Source organism: Loxodonta africana, chromosome 20 (assembly GCF_030014295.1).
Source record: "Loxodonta africana isolate mLoxAfr1 chromosome 20, mLoxAfr1.hap2, whole genome shotgun sequence".
In the NCBI taxonomy this organism is placed as follows: domain Eukaryota; kingdom Metazoa; phylum Chordata; class Mammalia; order Proboscidea; family Elephantidae; genus Loxodonta; species Loxodonta africana.
This window is the reverse complement of record NC_087361.1, coordinates 44,050,707-44,069,423: the sequence shown is the minus strand read 5'-3', so window position 1 is coordinate 44,069,423 and position 18,717 is coordinate 44,050,707. Positions and strand designations below refer to the sequence as shown.

The following is an 18,717-nucleotide window of genomic DNA, read 5'->3' as shown; positions in this document are numbered from 1 at the left end:
AAGTAAAGTCCAATAGCGGTTTTATACCCAACCCCAGGGCAGTGAAATACTAGATAATTCCATCAAAATATAAGATATTCTACTACAAAAGTGATTATGAAACATCAAGTTAAAAAAGTAATGTTTACAATGTACAAATAATTGCTGATATTTATCCAGGAAGTGCTTAGAATATCTACTTATGAAACCATTTCTTCATATGTTAACATGCAGTTAAAATATTTCAAGTTTACTTACGATGTTAAAAAACCAAAACCAAACCCGTTGCTGTTGAGTCGATTCCAAATATCATAGCAACCCTACAGGACAGAGTAGAACTGCCTCATAGGGTTTCCAAGGAGCACCTGGTGGATTCAAACTGCTTATCTTTTGGGTAGGAGCTGAAACTCTTAACCACTACACCACCAAGGTTTCCACTTAAGATGTTAGGTTTTGAGACAATACAATAAATCAGCAAATAAAGTTTCAAATAGCAAAACACAAACTGAGATTACAGTGTTAATAAAGAAGCTCTCTAGGTGTTCCTAAACCTTCGATCCTGGAAAAAGTACAGCCAGAATACTCCTTAGAAGCAAGGCTGGTGAGACTGTGTCTCACAGTTTGGACATGCTATCAGGAGGGACCAGTCCCTGGAGAAGGAGGTCATGCTCGGTAAAGTACAGGGTCAGTGAAAAAGAGGAAGACCCTCAATGAGATAGACTGACACAGTGGCTGCAACAATAGGCTCAAACATAGCAACGATTGTGAGGATGGTGCAGGACTGGGCAGTGTTTTGCTCTCTGTACAAAGGGTTACTGTGAGTTGGAAATGACTCGATTGCTCCTAACAACAACAACATAACTTCAAAAAACTGATTTCCTTTTTCTAAGCATTCTGTGGTGAGAAAGCCTTACTTAGGACATGAATAATGATAAAGACGACGCAGAATGGGATATTATCCCAGCCAACCTATTACAAACTTCCTGTGGTCAATTTTTGCCCATGTATTGAAAACATTTTTATTTCCTCAGGGGTATTCAAAAAAAATAAAATGGTTGGATAGCCACTACATATGTATTTATTGATAGGAAGACAAATGTTTTACAGAATATTTTAAACTGTAATTTTAATATTTTAAATATATATTTAAAGAAAAAGGAAAAATAAGATACTTAAAGAAACCTATTACGGAAAAAATGTGTTAAGTAGTGATTATATGATTATTATAATTATTAAATAATAATAAATAATGGATTATTCCAAGTAACTATGTACGCATACAGTAACTATGTATGCTACTAACTCAAAATTAGTTATGCTTATTGCCACCACCCATCTGTCAGTTTGACGTACTGTAATGGCTTGCCTATGGCTGTGATACCAGAAGCTATGCCACTGGTAATTTAAATAACAGCAGGGTCACCCATGGTGGACTGGTTTCAGTGGTGCCTCCAGACTAAGAAAGACTACGGAGAAAGACCTGGCAGTCTGTTTTTGAAAATTAGTCAATGTAAACATTTATGATTCATAACAAAACATTGTCCGACATTCTTTCTTTGGACACGTCATCAGGAGGGATCAATCTCAAGAGGAGAACATCATGTTTGGTGATACAGGAGGTCAGTGAGGACACTGGAGACCCTCAGTGCATCTCACTGGCTTAAGAGATGCAGACGGACTTGCCGGCAACAGTGAAGCACAGGAGACTAGCATGAGTCACAACTGGCTCCATGGCAGCTATCTCTATCTGTCCATGTAATATTTTTGCAGAGTTTTCAATTGCTGTGGTTATGGTTGTTTTACTTTGTTTTTAAGATGTGGTAGATGATGGTGCTGTTGCTAGGTGCCATTGAGTCGGTTCTGACTTATAGCAACTCTATGTACAACAGAACCAAACACTGCCCAGTCCTGCACCAACTTCACAACTGTGCTGTGTTTGAGCTCATTCAGTCAATACAGTATAAATATCAAGTATTAATCTAAAACACTTATTTCTTTTAATTGATTTAAACTAAATTAGTGAAAAAATGCAGCAGCTTTATAGTTAAAGAAGGTTCTGTGAGGGAGATTTCTAATAATGTAAAGTCATAAAAGGATGGATTGACTGATAATTATTGCCAAGGACTTGTATAAACTCTGGCAATTCATGCAGGCAAGCGCGTGCACACACAGACACACACGTATGAATACAAACTATAATAAATGAAAAGTGTTCTATTCAAACACTATTTAAAGCCCAGACCCTTGAAAGAAGAAAAGCAGTTATCTAAAAGCTTATTAAAAAATAAAATAAAATGAGGCACTGAACAAGTAGATTTGGTTTATTTAGGAAATGTCAGAAGAATTGTACATATGTAGCCAGCAGATAGCATTTATATACGTCATTCTGTGAAGAATAAAGGAGTAACCAAAGAATCAATGAATAACATCAAGATTAAAATAAAACTTTTGGCCCTGAATCACTGCCAAATTATTAATTATCTTTTCTTATTTTTTCCTGGTATAATTGCTTTTCCTTGTAAAAATAAGTCATGAAAATAATGGCCTTTGTTATACACCCATGTTTCTATATAAGTAAATACTGAGACAGTCCTCATTAATGGCTTATAGTTTAAATGCATAATATTTGTCTTTATGAAAATGAATAAGAAATATATACACTAGGATTTCAAAGTATATATAAATAAGGTATTTGAATAGATTCTAAAATAGCAGATAACTGCTAAAATAATACAATCAATCCATTTATATATATATCAAGACTTACCTCCAATATCGTCTTTCTTCCTATACTATATGTCTTTAAATTAGTGGTGTTCTTAGCTGGTAATATTAATTTATCTCTTCTCCAGTGGATGGATGCTGGTGGATTAGATTTCACATCACAGCTTATATTGATTGGATTTCCTTCCCAAGAGTAATAAATGGTTTGGTTTGACATAAACTTGGGAGCATCTGTAAAGCAATATAATAAAATATTTATAGGCTTTTTCTTTAAGATAAATAATTATTTAATATAAACATTAGTAGTTTTATCTGAATACTGAAAGAAGCCATAGCAATTATGATTTTACATATTTAATAGGAGATGTCACAACTCTTATAAAAATGTCATTTTAATGGTTCATTAAATAATTTTAATATTATTAATGTGAAAACATTCGAAGTTGGCTAATATTTAAAATATGAATCATTAATGCTCAGATTTAAGTTTGCTCTTAATAGTCTGACAAAAAAATCCACTGAGTAAATTAATGGCTGTTAATATCTGCAGAATTTCTTTCTGGAAAAGATTAGGTTATTAAATAAGAAAAAAAAAAATTAAATAAGAGGCCAGGATAAAACCTAACAAAATCAGTGACTCTTATGTCATTTTTTAAATCTCATCTTAGTCGTAATTATTTATTCTACAAAATTTTTGGAAAAGCAGTTATGAAATTTAAGTTAAAATGCCAACATCAAAACCAAACATTTTTTCCTTAAATATCTACATTTCTGTTTTTATATTAACCCAGATATTTTCTAAATTAATCAATGACAATTATTTGAAAATTACTCAGTTCATATTTTTCTCTATCAATTTTTAGGCCTCCACATCAGATCTAACAAAGACAATACATTGTATCATTTTATTGGAAAAATCTAATTGTGAAGATAAACAGACATGGTTTTTATTCTTAACTACAGACCTATGTCCTAGACCCAATAACATAACCTCAATTTCTTGACTTCATAAATATTGGAAAGGATTAAATAATTTTTCTGAAAACACACACACACACACATAATCCTCATTTTTACCGCATTGCCGTTGAATTCATTCCTACTCATAGTGATCCTATAGGACAGAGAAGAAAAGCCCCATACGGTTTCCAAGCAGCAGCTGGTGGATTAGAGCTGCCGACCTTTTTGTTAGCAGCTGAGCTCTTAACCAATGCACAGAGCTCCAATCCTCAATTAGTGGTGCTAAAATGTTTCTGGAATCTTTCTGGTATCTATAGTGATTATTGCTACTGTTATTAACTTCTTAGAATTCAATATACCTTCATAAATTATCAATTTCAATTCTTTAACTTTTAAAATTTTTGATTTAGGATCCCTAATTATTTACAAATGCCCTATATCATTTCTGTTAGCAACAGATAGGTAATGTAGCAATCCCAATCAATAGCACAAACTCAAAAATAATCATTTAAAAATCAGTTTTCTCTTATGCTTTACTGTATATCTTTAATTTCAATCTCACACAAAGTAGGAAATATTTATCTGATGCTTTTTTTTGTGGTAGTAGGTTTATATACTTTAGGCTATTTAATCTTTTATTAACCTTTTGAGGAAAGTGTTGTTATTCCTGTTTTACAGGCGAGGAATACGAAGTAAGAGTTCTCAAGCTTATTCAGATACTATATTGTCTTACTTGGATGTGAATCTGGGGTAATTTAAGATCAAAGCCCATTATATTCCCAATAAACTCAGGAATAAAATTATAACATTCAATGAGAGCAACATTTTTTTGATGTGGACCCTATGATATGCTATTGAGGGGAATAAAATTGGCACAATTCTTCTGGAAGACAAAATTTTTTCTCATCTTGATTCTGCAATCCAGTCTTAGGTTTCAAGCCAGAGAAAATAATTATAAATATTACCGAAGGTTTATATAAAGAACTTTTAATATATTATTATTTTAACATCAACAGCAACAAGCTCAAAACAACATAATGTCCTACAAAAAGGACTGGCTAAATGGTGGTACATTTTTGCCCTTAACCAACACAAGCAAACCCATGCTGTCGAGTCAGTTCTGACTCATTACTGTCCTTGGGCATGCTAAATCCTACAGAGACATAGTTTCTCATGGTTTTCCTTTTGTTTGGAGTGTCCTTGCCCTTCCAAATACAGCCTACACTTCTGACACACAGCCTTTACAGCCCTTTAAGTCTGGGTTAGACTCCCTACTGTGAGTCCCCACTTTATTCCCTGTTCTTGGTGACCATAGCATTCATCACAGTGCATTGGACAATCTAGTTGTTTGATTGTTTCACCTCCAAACAATCTGCATTTTGTTGGTTGGGATGTGTTTTGGTCATGGTCATTTCCCTGATGTCGTACATAGGGCAGGATCATTACTTGGTTCTCAAAAACTGTACGATGAATTGTACATTAAATTTGAGTTTTGAATATAAAACACTTTGAAGGTGAAAGAAAACAATTTTCAAGGCCAGAAAAGGTTAAATGAAAAATCTAAGAACATGTTACTAATTCGGAGTCCAATTGTAAGAGAAGCCAAACTTTTTGACATTTTTTTTCCCTACATGGACCCGGTATTTGTTCTCTGAATTTAAATCTTAGCCAAGAGCTAAGCTTATAAATATATAATATTTTATTATTGCTTAATTTATACGAAAAACAACCTCTTTTGCATTATAATATCTTAGGGAAAGGTTAATGGAGATATATTTACATATAAATATAGCCCAATGTGAAAGTCACACTTACTAATGAAACTATGAATAGAGCTGACTCACAGACATACTTTGTTCACCATATAATATCAGTGTGTACACGTATTATATTATTACAATAATTTAGCCATAAACTCAGGACAAAATTGGATTTTTCTGTGAAAGCAAGCAATTGCCAAAATTCCATTCATAATTACTGATGTTTAGTGGACTATGTGCTACAAGGCAATACATGCTATACTGAAAGTCATATTCAAAAATACACTTGTGGGGTGAAGCAAGAAAATACTTTATTTTCTGTAACATAGACACCACACTTCTGTCACTCTGTCATACTGTGGAGGCCTGTGTGTTGCTGTGACACTGGAAGCTATGCCACCAGTATTTCAAATACCAGTAAAGGCACCCACAGTGGACACATTTCAGCATAGCTTCAGGACTAAGACAGACTAGGAAAATGGACCTGGCTATCTACTTCTGAAAAAACTGGCCAATGAAAACCTTAGGAACAGCAGTGGTACACTGTCTGCTATAGTTCCAGAAGATAAGCCCCTCAGGTTGAAAGGCACTCGAAGAAGGACAGCACAACTTGTCCAAGGCAAGGTCATGGAAGCTCCAAAGACATATCCAAACTCCCTGGGGGACTGAATTACTTGGCTCAGAGCTGTGAGGGCCATGGTCTTGGGGAACATATAGCTTAATTGGCATAGCATAGTTTATAAAGAAAATGTTCTACATTCTACTTTGGTGAGCAGCATCTGGGGTCTTAAAAGCTTGTGAGCAGACATCTAAGATGCTCCACTGGTCTCCCCCTGTCTGGAGCAAGGGAGATTGAAGAAAACCAAAGACACAAGGGACCACAACTACCACAGCCTCCACCAGACTACATCTAGCACAACTAGATGGTGCCTGGCACTGACTGCTCTGACAGGGATCACAACAGAGGGTCCTGGACAGAGCTGGAGAAAAATGTAGAACAAAATTCTAACTAAAAAAAAATTTAAAAAACCAGACTCACTGGTCTGACAGAGACTAGAGAAATCCTGAGAGTATGGCCCCCAGACACCCATTTAGTCAGTAACGAGGTCACTCCTGAGTTCACCTTTTGACCAAAGATTAGACAAGCCCATAAAACAAAAAAAAAACTAAATAAGCACACCAGCCCAGGGGCAAGGATGAGAAGGCAGGAGGAGATAGGAACATTAATAATAGGAAACCAGAGGTCAAGGATGGGAGAGTGTTAACATGTCATGGAGTTGGCAACCAATGTCACAAAACACTATGTGTACTATTTGTTTAATGAGAAGCTAGTCTGTCTTATAAACCTTCATCTAAAGTAAAATAAAAAAAAAAAAAAATGACTGGGGAAGAGCTGTCTCCTCAGAGTAGAGTAGACCTTAATGACATGGATGGAGTAGAGCTTTCAGGACCTCCATTTGCTGAGGTAGCATCACTCAAAATGAGAAGAAACAGCTGTAAATATCCATTAGTAACTGAAATGTGGAATGTACGAAGTATGAATCTAGAAAAATCGGTGATTGTCAATAATAAAGTAGAGCACTTGAAGATGAATATCCTAAGTATTAGTGAGCTGAAATAGACTGATACGGATCATTTTGAATCAGACAATCATATGGTCTACTCTGCCAGAAGGACAGCTTGAAGAAGAACAGATTCACGCTCATTGTTTAAAAGAACATTTCTATATCTATGCTGAAGTATAAGGCTGTCAGTAGGATAATGTGCACATGCTTATAAGGAAGACCAGTTAATACGAATATTTGTCAAATTTACACACCAACCACTAATGCCAAAAATGAAGAAATTAAGGATTTTTACCAACTTCTGAAGTCTGAAACTGATCAAACATTTAAGATGTTTTAATAATCACTGGCGATTGGGATGTGAAAGTTGGAAAGAAAGAAGAAGCATCAGTACTTGGAAAATATGGCTTTGGTGACAGCAATGACACCAAAGAGCTCATGATAGAATTTTGCTAGACCAACGACCCATTCATTGGAAGTATCTATTTTTCAACCACATAAATCGTGCCAATGCAAGAGGACCTCACCAGATGGAATACACAGGAATCAAACAGACTGTGGAATCGAGTAGACTCTGGACTTTACATCTGTGGAAACAGACAATGGAAAAGCTCAGTATTATAAGTCAGAACAAGGTTAGGGGCCAACTGCAAAACAGATCATCAATTGCTCATATGAAAGTTCAAGTTGAAGCTGAAGAAAGTTAAAACAAGCTCATGAAAGCCAAAGTATGACCTTGAGTACCTCTCATGAGAAATTAGAGACCATCTCAAGAATAGATTTGACACAGTAAACACTAATGACTGAAGATCAGAAGAGTTCTGGGATGACATCAAAGACATCATATATGAAGAAAGCAAAAGGTCATTAAAAACAAAGAAAAGGCCAAAATGGATGTCAGTAGAGGCTCTGAAACTTGCTCTTGAACACAGAGTAGCTAAAGCAAATGGAAGAAATGATGAAGTAAAAGATGAACAGATTTCAAAGGGTGGCTCGAGAAGACAAAGTATTAGAATGAAATGTGTGAAGACCTGGAGATAGAAAACCAAAAGGGAAGAACATGTTCAGCATTTCTCCAGCTGAATGAACTGAAGAAAAAAATTCAAATCTTGAGTGGCAACACTAAAGGATTCTATGGGCAAAATACTGAATGACGAAGGAAACATCAAAAGAAGATAGAAGAAATACAGAGGACTAATGTGCACTTGACCCAAGCATTTTTAATCGCTTCACACGCATGTCAAAGCTGGGCAGTGAACAAGGAAGACTGAAAAAGAATTGATGCATTTGAATTATGGTAGTGGTGAAGAATACTGATATACCATGGACTGCCAGAAGAACAAACAAGTCTGTCTTGGAACAAGTATAGCTAGAATGATCCTTAGAAGTGAGGACTGTGAGACTTTGTCTCATGTACTTTGGGCATGTGACCAGGAGGGACAAGTCCTTGGAGAAAGACATCATTCTTGGTAAAGTAGAGGGTCAGTTAGAGAAAAAGAGGAAGACCCTCAATGCGATGGATTGACACAGTGGCTGCAACAATGGGCTCAAACATAGCAACGATTTTGAGGATGGCACAGGACTCGGTCGCAGTGTTTCCTTCTGTTGTACGCAGGGTAGCTAGGAGTTGTAACTGACTCATTGGCCCCTGGCAACATCAACTATGCAACAACAACATAATATTATGGGAACTAAATTCTGGTACAACCTATGCGTTGTACGTATCCAAACAGTGCCCCTTCAGCAATATTCACTAGCATAAAATCCCAGCAGTGGTGCTGAGCCAGTGTAGGAAGACAGATGCTGATCCAAGAAGAGGTGACATGTGCAGAGTTTAAAAACATCTGACAACATTTCATATGAAAACATAAAAATTCTCATTTTCAGAAAAAAGGTAGGCAAAGGTCACAATCATGGAAGGCTTTAAATATAAATGAAAGAAAAAAGATAGGTATGAAATAATTTTCACCTTGAAGTTGTATTCTATGCTTAGGCTCTATGCCTTGTGTACTATGCATGGGGAAAATTCATTCTTGACCACATGGTAGAAAGTTATGGAAACCTTAAAAGGCATTCCTGTTAAAGTCCAAATCCCACAAAGAAGAACAAAAATATTATTCCACAAGTAATGAACAGAAATAACTTTATTGGAAACATGCATCTTTTTTTTTTTTAATATAGAAATGGAAAATCAGAGAAACCTGAAGTGACGAGATGGAAACACGTCATTCACTAGAGGTGGGGGGATAAGTATCCTTTCAGAAAGCCTCTGGTGCCAGTGAAAGCCAGTGGAAGAGAGGGTGCCTCCAAAAAAGGGTAAGTGAAAGGAAAACCTTTTTCTCATTTCTTTAAGATAGATCTGAAGGAAATACCTGTAATTTCTGTACATATGAAATATGTCAAAATTATAATTAAAAATAAACTAAATCAATTTCTCAAGAGCGAATCCCCAACCAGAGATTCCGACAGGAAAAGATGGGAAATTTCTAGATGCTGAAGTTTCAAGTTCAACCACAGGTGCCATGAAAGAAAAGTCCTGGCTATCTATTTCCAAAAAATCAGCCATTGAAAACCCTACAGAGCACAGTTCTACTCTGACACCCACGGAGTCACCAGGAGTCAGAGCTGACTGATGGAAACTGACTGGTGGCTCCGGAATATTTGGGCAGATGGTGGCAGGACCAAGATCACAACCTTTTGGCTACTCAGGTTTATTTCATGAAACTGCACTGCTCTGTCAGTGACTCTATTAATAATAATAAATCGTCTCTCAGAGGGTCATGTATAAAGATTATTATCAGTGTTAAAAAAGCCACAGTTTAATTGATACTTGAAGTTATTATATGAAGTAACCAAGAAAACATTTTATGATGCCCTTAGTATTGTACTTAAGAAATAAAGTGTGTACTATATAGTTTAGAAGGATATTGATGAAAAAAGGTATAGTTGTAAACTCAGATAATGCCAATAAAATTAGATGATTGAAATCATCATCACCTTTCCAATTTCTACTATGAAGTATGAGAAACTAAGATGCAGGCAGGAATACATTCTAGGGCATGGTAGTCTTCTGCCACACTTAAGAGTTTAAGACTAGAATCGTGTTTCAGCAACAGGCCTTTCAATAAAAAAAAAAAAAAAAATATAGTGCTTGGGAAAAGAACAACAACAAAAATACTCACTACAATTAATCTTGCATGAGAGGAAATAACTAGAATTGGAAAGCGGGAAGGAGGGGTAAAAAAAGGAAGCGAAGGAGAAGGAGAAAGAAAATGGAAGAATTGTTCACTAATAAAATAAAATGAATCAATCATTCAAAAAAAAACCAAAAACCAAAAAACCCCAACCAGACCTTCATGCAAGGAAAGACAGGAGATTTATACCCAACTTCTGGATAAGGAGTCCTCATTTTATGCAACCTTTTTTTAAAAATAAAATTAAGGACTTGAACTAGATTCCAAAAAAACAAACCTATTGTCTTCAGGTAGATTCCAACTCAGGGCAGCCCGATAGGACAGAATAGAGCTGTCCCACAGAGTTTCCAAGTAGACTGCCACATCTTTCTCCAGTGGAGTAGCTGGTGGGATTGAGCCGTTGACCTTTGTAGTTAACAGCCCATCAGCCCTTAATTACTGCACAACCAGGGCTCCTTTGAACTAGATTAATAGTTACCAAATAGGTTTCCGGAACCTTTAGGAATTATTCAAGACAGAAGAGATGAGCAGGGACAAATGAGGTAGATGAAAGGTAAGTGAGAGATAGGTAGAAAGATAGATAAACAGATTATATAGAAATAGACACAGATACAGATATATAGATCACATATACCATATGTGTGCCTTTGCTTTCGATTAAGCTTACATCAGTTTCTTGTGGTCATTCTAATTATTTCATGGTTATAAAAGCCTGATCATATGGACATATATGTGTATTCTTAAAATGAAAAAAAAAAAACTTTTCTTTAAAAAATGTCATTTTAATGAGTTAACATCTTTCAAAACTGAAAAATAATAATAAACAAAATAAATAATAAATAGTCCTTGTTAATTTAAATATTGGCAAGTGGATTACCCTTAGGATCCAGAATCTTATACTTAATGATTATACGATTAATTGAAATACATGTATTACTGTATAGAATGTAAGAACGAGAGTATATCAAACAGGATATAAAATGAAATACCCATGTTCTCTTAGCTATTATCAGAATGAAAAATATCCCTAAAAAGAAACGTTTTAGATTTAATTATACGACAGCTACACAAGCAGAAGCCTGGGCTAGAACATTTCAACGTTTCTTACGTCCATGACCTTGATTGATTCTCTGACTTAAAGTTACTAAGACAAGAAGAAACAGCAAAATGTGCCAGGCTCTGAATCTTCCAGTTCCTCAGAGCTGGGTTGAGAACAAACTTTTTCCAAGTCCCTCAGACTTGCTACAACGTTAAACCTGTTTTGATAGATGCCCCCACCCCTTTTTTGCCTTGTTGCTGAGCCTTCAAGCTGAATTTTCAGCCAATGGTCATCACTGCATTGTCACTGTATGAGACTGCCTGGCTTTATTATTTGCTTAATACTTCTTGTTGTTAGGTGCCCTCAAGTAGGTTCCAACTCACAGGAACACTATGTACAAAGAACAAAACTCTGCCTGGCCTGTACCATCCTCACAATCGTTCCTATGTTTGAGCCCATCATTGTAGCCACTGACAGTTTCTCTCACTGAGGGTCTTTCTCTCACCCTCTACTTTATAAGGACTGATCACATGTCCAAAGTACATGAGAGGAAGTCTCCCCATCCTTGCTTCTAAGGAACATTCTGGCTGTACTTCTTCAAAGACAGATTTGTTGGTTCTTCAGGCAGTCCGTGGTATATTCAATATTCTTTACCAACACCATAATTACAATGCATCAATTCTTCTTCTGTCTTCCTTATTCATTATCCAGCTTTCACATGCATATGAGGAGACTGAAAATACCATGGCTTGGGTCAGGCACATCTTAGTCCTCAAAGTGGCATCTCTACTTTTTAAAATTGTTAAGAAGTCTTTTTGCAGCATATTTGCCCAACGCAATATGTTGTTTGATTTCTTGACTGCTGCTTCCACGGGCATTTGCGGATTCAAGTAAATTGAAATACTTGTCAGCTTCAGTATTTTTTGCATTTATCAGGTTGTTGTGTATTGGTCTGGTTGTGTGGATTTTTGACTTCTCTATGTTGAGGTGTAATCCATACTTACGGATGTGGTATTTGATCTTCATTAGTAAGTGCTTCAAGTCCTCTTTACTTTCTGCGAGCAAGGTTGTGTCATCTGCATATTAAAGGTTGCTAATGAGTCTTCCTCCAGTCCTAATGTTCCATTCTTCTTCATATAGTCCAACTTCTTGGATTATTTGCTTGACATATAGATTGAATATGTATGGGGAAAGGATGCTTCATACTAGCTTTTCGCTTTCTCTTGTCATTTCCTCTCAGGCTCTGAAGTCTTTTCTTCCGGACATGGTTTATCTGTGGTTGGTACCTGCAATTTGAATACAATCTTACTCTTGCTGAGTGTTGCCCTGGATCCTGAATTCCTCCTGCTGAAGCTGATAACTATGTACAACACAAGCCCTGGAAACTATAATCTAAGGATCTTTGATCTGAATTTCCACTATAATCTAGCTCATGAATAACAGATTTAGGCAACTAACTATACAAACTCACTGTATACTATTTCCTGAATATAATTGAAAGGCATTATTAGGGACAAGATTTACAGTCTTTGAAAAATAACTTTACATCTTTTAAACTAATATTAAGAACATAATATATATTTTCCTTGTAAAGGGTCTTGGACCTTGTGATGTTTAATGTTATGTGTCAAATTTGTAATGCTATGATTCTCAGTAATTTGGCAGACACTATGTAACCACCTTCCATTTTGTGATCTGATATGACCAGCCAAACAGTTGAAAAGGGAGTTTCTTTGGGGGTGTGGCCTGCCTCCAGTATATAAATGGATATTCTGGCAAAGTTGTATCACATTCTGGACCTGTACTCTTCTGGTCTCCTCATCTCTGATTCTTAGGATTTAAGCCTGCAGAAGTCTCTGGCCTGCCACTTGACCTGCAGATTCTGGGTTCTTCAGCCCCTGCAATCACTTGAGCCAACAGAGATCTTCAGCCTGTTGCCTGACCACGGATTTGGGACTTTCCAGCCATGACAATTGCATGAGCCATTGCCCCACAATTTTGTGAGCCATTTCCTTTAAGTAAATTTCTCTCTATATGTATCTATATATGCTTCACTGCTTTTGCTCCTCTAGAGAACCCAGTAGGGTCACTATGAGTCGGAACTGACTCAATGGCAGTGGGTTTGTTTATTTTATTTTTTTAGAGAACCCAGGCTAGGACAGGCAAATAACAAACCTGTCTTCCATACTCAACAAAGAACTTACATACAGTAGTGAAATACTGTCCTTTCTTCTTTTCATTATACTCTATGCTGTTAAATTATGAAAAATGTTCTTCCTTTAAGATTAGATGAAATTTTAAGAACTATAAATAATAGTAATAATGATTTTAATGTGTAATAGGGCATTCTGGTTTAAAAGCTTTGCCATTTGCTCCTCACCAATGAAGTAAAATATATAAAAATCATTCATCTGTCTCCATCACCATTATTACCACTCTGGTCCAGACCACTATCATTTCTGACCTGGACAGTTTAAGAAGCTCTTTGCTGGCACTCTAAGTTCTATTTTAAAGTAATGTTTCTCTCTTGCTTAAAATCTTCTAGAGGTTCCTCATCATGCACCTCATATCCAAATGTTTAGGATGATTTACAAAGTTCTACATTTCTAGGCCTATCTCTATGATCTTCTCTCCATTTAAGTTCATTTTTGCTCCTTAAACACCCTTAACTCTTTCCTTCTTTGGCACTTTGTACTAGCTGATCCATCCATCTAACAACTCTCTGATATATTTATTTTACTCTTTTGTTATTTATCTTATTTTTGTTGTTATTGTTGTTGAGAATATACACATCAGAACATACACCAATTCAACAATTTCTACAAGTATAATTCAGTGACATTGATTACATTTTTTGAGTTGTGCGACCATTCTCACCCTCCTTTTCTCAGTTGTTCCTCCTCCATTAACATGAACTCACTGCCCGTTAAGCTTCCTACTGAAATTATCAAGTTGCTGTTGTCAGTTTGACCCCATTCAGACAGATCTTAAAAGAGCTCAGTGCTCAAGGCAGACATTCTTTACTCTTTAAGATAAATTATTGTTTGGTTTTGAGAAGACTTCAGGGGATATTTTTGGTTTAAGGTTTAAAGGTTATCTCATGGCAGTAGTTTCAGGGATGCAGCCTCCATGGCTCCAGAAAGTCTGGATTCCATGAGAATTTGAAATTCTGTTCTGCATATTTTCCATTTTGATCAGGATTCTTCTATAAAATCTTTGATCAAAACATTCAGTAAAAGTAACAGGGCACCATCCAGTTCTTCTGGTCTCATGGCACAGGAGGCAGATGCCCATGGAGGCAATTAGCCTCACATTCCATTTCCTCCTCCTATTCCTGACTCTCCTTATTTTTAATTTAGTTGTGTGGGCTCTACCTCTCTTAATTAGAATGTAAGACCCATTAAGCTTACATTCTTCTATGCACAGGTCTGCCCAGCAACTGAATTAATACTGGACTTCCAGTAGATACTTAGGAAGTAATTGGGAAATAGATGAATGAAAATCTATGCTATCACTATATTTAATAAGAGAAGGAAAAATATACCCACATTTATTCAAATATAAACACATCGGTTTGACTTTCCTTATGTCACCGAACTTTGGATTCTAATACATTGTAATTTCTATTGTAATACCTTATCTTCATGAACTCTTTCTTATTTTGTAAGGAATCCAGTCCCTTGCATTAGCTAAGATTTAACTGCACAATTTTTTTTTTAATGTTTAAAACAGCCAATTTTTTTTCTTTATGCATTTGAGTTTTCTGATTTGATTTATGCTGAGGGAAACCACCAAGGGAGTAAAAACTAATATATCCTTTGGCACATTTAGAGGATAATTCAATTAACAATTTCATAGATCTAGTTCTACTGTATGTTCAATCATATTCAGAATCAGCTGTGATAATTTTGTGGATTCAGGCCACGTGCCATGTAAATTCTAATGGCTATGTGGAATACTATATTAGATGTGTGCTTATTACTAATTAACCATAAAATTGGATGTGCATTTTTGAACTAAATTTAACAGCCAAGTTATTCATAAATCTCAGCATATTTTATGACCCTGAAGTCATAAGAGTCATGTATATTAACCTGTGATTGTATGTGACTTCTTAGCACACACTGGATTTCTCTCTAATTTGACTGTTATGAATGACTTAATCATGACTGATCATAAGTTTGATTACACCGAAGGTGATTTCTTTCTATTTTGACTATTATCACTACATTCATACAAACGTTGTTGTTGTTGTAAGGTGCTGTTGAGTCAGTTCTGACTCATAGTGACACTATGTACAACTGAATAATATACTGTCTGGTCTTGTGCCATCCTCATAATCATTTCTATGTTTGAGATCATTGTTGCAACCACTGTGTCAATCCATCTTGTTGAGGGTCTTCCTCCTTTTCACTGACCCTCTACTTTACCAGGTATGATGTCCTTCTCCAACGACTAGATCCACATGATAACATGTCCAAGTACAAGAGACAAAGTCTCGCCATCCTTGCTTCTAAGGAGCATTCTGGCTGGACTTCTTCCAAGACAGATTTGCTTGTTCTTCTGGCAGTCTATGATATATTCAATATTCTTCATCGAGACCATAATTTGAATGCATCAATTCTTCTTCAGTTTTCCTTATTCATTCCCCAACTCTTGCATGCATATGTGGTGACTGAAAATACCATGGCTTGGGTCAGGCTCACCTTAGTTCTCAAAGTGACATCATTGCTTTTTTAAAATTTTAAAGAGATCTTTTGCAGCAGATTTGACACAATACATCATTTGATTTTTGACTGCTTGCTTCCATGGGCATTGACTGTGGATTCAAGTAAAATTAAATCCTAGACAACTTCAATATTTTCTCTATTTCTCATGATGTTGCTTATTGGTCCAGTTGTTCAGATTTTTGTTTCCTTTATATTAAGGTGAAATTCATGCTGCATTTCTTCATCTTCATTAGTAAGTGCTTCAAGTTCTCTTCTCTTTCTGCAAGCAAGGTTGTTATCATCTGCATATGAGATTATTAATGAGTCTTCCTCCAATCCTGATGGCACATTCTTCTTCATATAGTCCACCTTCTCAGATTATTTGCATACAGATTGAATAAAAGCCCTAACTCACACCTTTCCTGATTTTAAACCATGCAGTAACCCATTGTTCTGCCTCATAGTCTATGTACAGGTTCCTCATGAACACAATTAAGTGTTCTGGAATTCTATTCTTTGAAATACTATCCATAATTTGTTATGATCCACATAGTCAAATGCATTTGCATGATCAAGAAAACACAGGTAAACATCTTTCTGGCATTCTCTCCTTTCAGCCAAGATACATCCGACATCAACAAAGATATTCCTTGCTTCCGTATCCTCTTCTGAATTCAGTTTGAGCCTATGGCAGTTCCCAGGCAATGTACTGCTGCAATCAAATTAAAAACAAACAAACAAACAACCCACTACCATTGACTCGATTCCTACTCGTATCACGGTCTCCAAGGCTATAAAGCTCTACAGAAGCAGACTGCCATATCTTCCTCCCACAGAGCCACAGGCAGTTTCGAACAACCGGCCTTTCAGTTAGCAGTCGATGGCTTTTAACCACTGCACCACTTCTTCAAATCATACATTAATATATTAATAAAAACATTTAATTCTTTGTGGCTGCCTTGCCCCCCAGTGTCACTTTATATAATAAAATTTTCCATAAAAAGCTGTATTGCTTTTAAAGAATGTATTATTATTATGCACAATTTCATATACACATTTAGGAAGCGAAGCTTAAATCGATGTCTTTCATGAAAAATTTCTTTGTTATCAAAAAATGAAGAAATAATCAGGCATATAGTTATAGAACTATTAAAATTGTTTCACAAGTAACGATAACAATAGTTTTTTTTATAGTTACAGAACTATTAAAATCGTTTTACAAGTAACGATAACAATAGTTTCTTTAGAATCTGATTTAACAGTAGCACATTCTCTATTTTAAGACATTTATAGCATATTAATGTGAGACTTTAGAGTTAGTCATTACTATTAAAAACAAGAAAAAATAATTCTCCACCAAGGAAAATAATGGATTTGTTTCTTTCTCTTCTGCAATGATTTAATTTGATGTCTAGTCCATTAATTTTATATATGGTAAAAATAACTCTAGATATTTTTGATGCCTTTCTCAAAATTCCCAGATTCATCAAACCCTGATGACTTAAAAAAAATCAAAAACAAAATTGAAACACTTCCACTATGATGTCATTAAGATCCATGTTTGGTCATTATAGAATGTTGCTTTTTATATGCCTAACAGAGTGTCTGGGTCACATCAATGGCAAGTAAACAAACAACAAAAACTCTTAGTATAATTGGCTGCAACAGCAGCAGCAGCAGCAGCAGCACAGAATTAGAAAAAAAGATATAATGATGATGATGTTGATGATGACAGCTGACACTTATGGTGCTTCAGGTGTTATCAAACAGGATCATTAATATCATATGCAAGTAAAATTTTGCTGAAGATAATTCAAAAGCAGTTACAGCAGTACCACAACAGGTAACTGCCAGAAATTCAAGCCAGGTTCTGAAGAGGACAAGAAACAAATTCCATGTTGCTGATGTCAGATGGATCTTGGCTGAAATCCAAGAACACCAGAAAGATATTTACTTGTGTTTTACTGACTATGTAAAGGCATTCGATTGTGTGGATCATGATAAATTATGGATAACATTGCAAAGACTAGGAGTTCCAGAACAATTAATTGTGCTCATGAAGAACCTGTACATAGAGCAAGATGCAGTCATTGTGACAGAATAAAAGGATACTGCGTGGTTAAAAACCACCAAAGGTGTGAGTCGGGATTATATCCTTTCACCACACTTATTCAATTTGTATGCTGATCAAATAATCTGAGAAGCTGGAGTACATGAAGAACAATGTGGCATCAGAATTGGAGAAGACTCGTTAACAATATGCCATATTCAGATGACACAACTTTCCTTGCTGAAAACAAAAATGATGAGAAGCACTTACTGATGAAGATCAAAGACTATAGCCTTCAGTATGGATTGCACCTCAACATGAAGAAAACAAAATTCCTCACAACTGGACCAATAAGCAACATCCTGATAAACAGAAAAACTATTGAAGTTGTCTAGGATTTTATTTTATTTGGATCCACCATCAACGCCCATGGAAGCAACAGTCAAGAAATCAAATGACATATTGCATTGGGCAACTCTGCTGCAAAAGACCTCTTTAAAGTGTTAAAAAGCAAAGATGTCACCTTGAGGACTAAGGTGCACCTGACCCAAGCCATGGTATTTTCAATCGCCTCATGTGCGTACCAGAGCTGCAGAATGAATAAAGAATACTACAGAAGAATTGATGCTTTTGAATTATGGTGTTGGCAAAGGATATTGAATACACCATGGACTGCCAGAAGAATGTACAAATCTCTCTTGGAAGAAGTACAGCCAGAATGCTCTTTAGAAGAGAGG

General features: G+C 35.8%; 1 protein-coding gene across 2 annotated transcripts in view; it reads right to left on the bottom strand.

Moving 5' to 3' along the window:
* NCAM2 (neural cell adhesion molecule 2) overlaps positions 1–18,717 on the bottom strand; it is a 554,474-nt gene that overhangs the window by 120,763 nt on the left and 414,994 nt on the right. For both annotated transcript variants that reach the window (XM_010590350.3, XM_064273125.1), the window contains exon 10: positions 2,747–2,934. In XM_010590350.3, coding sequence (XP_010588652.2) covers positions 2,747–2,934 — 188 coding nt within the window. The remainder of the gene's footprint in view (positions 1–2,746; positions 2,935–18,717) is intronic.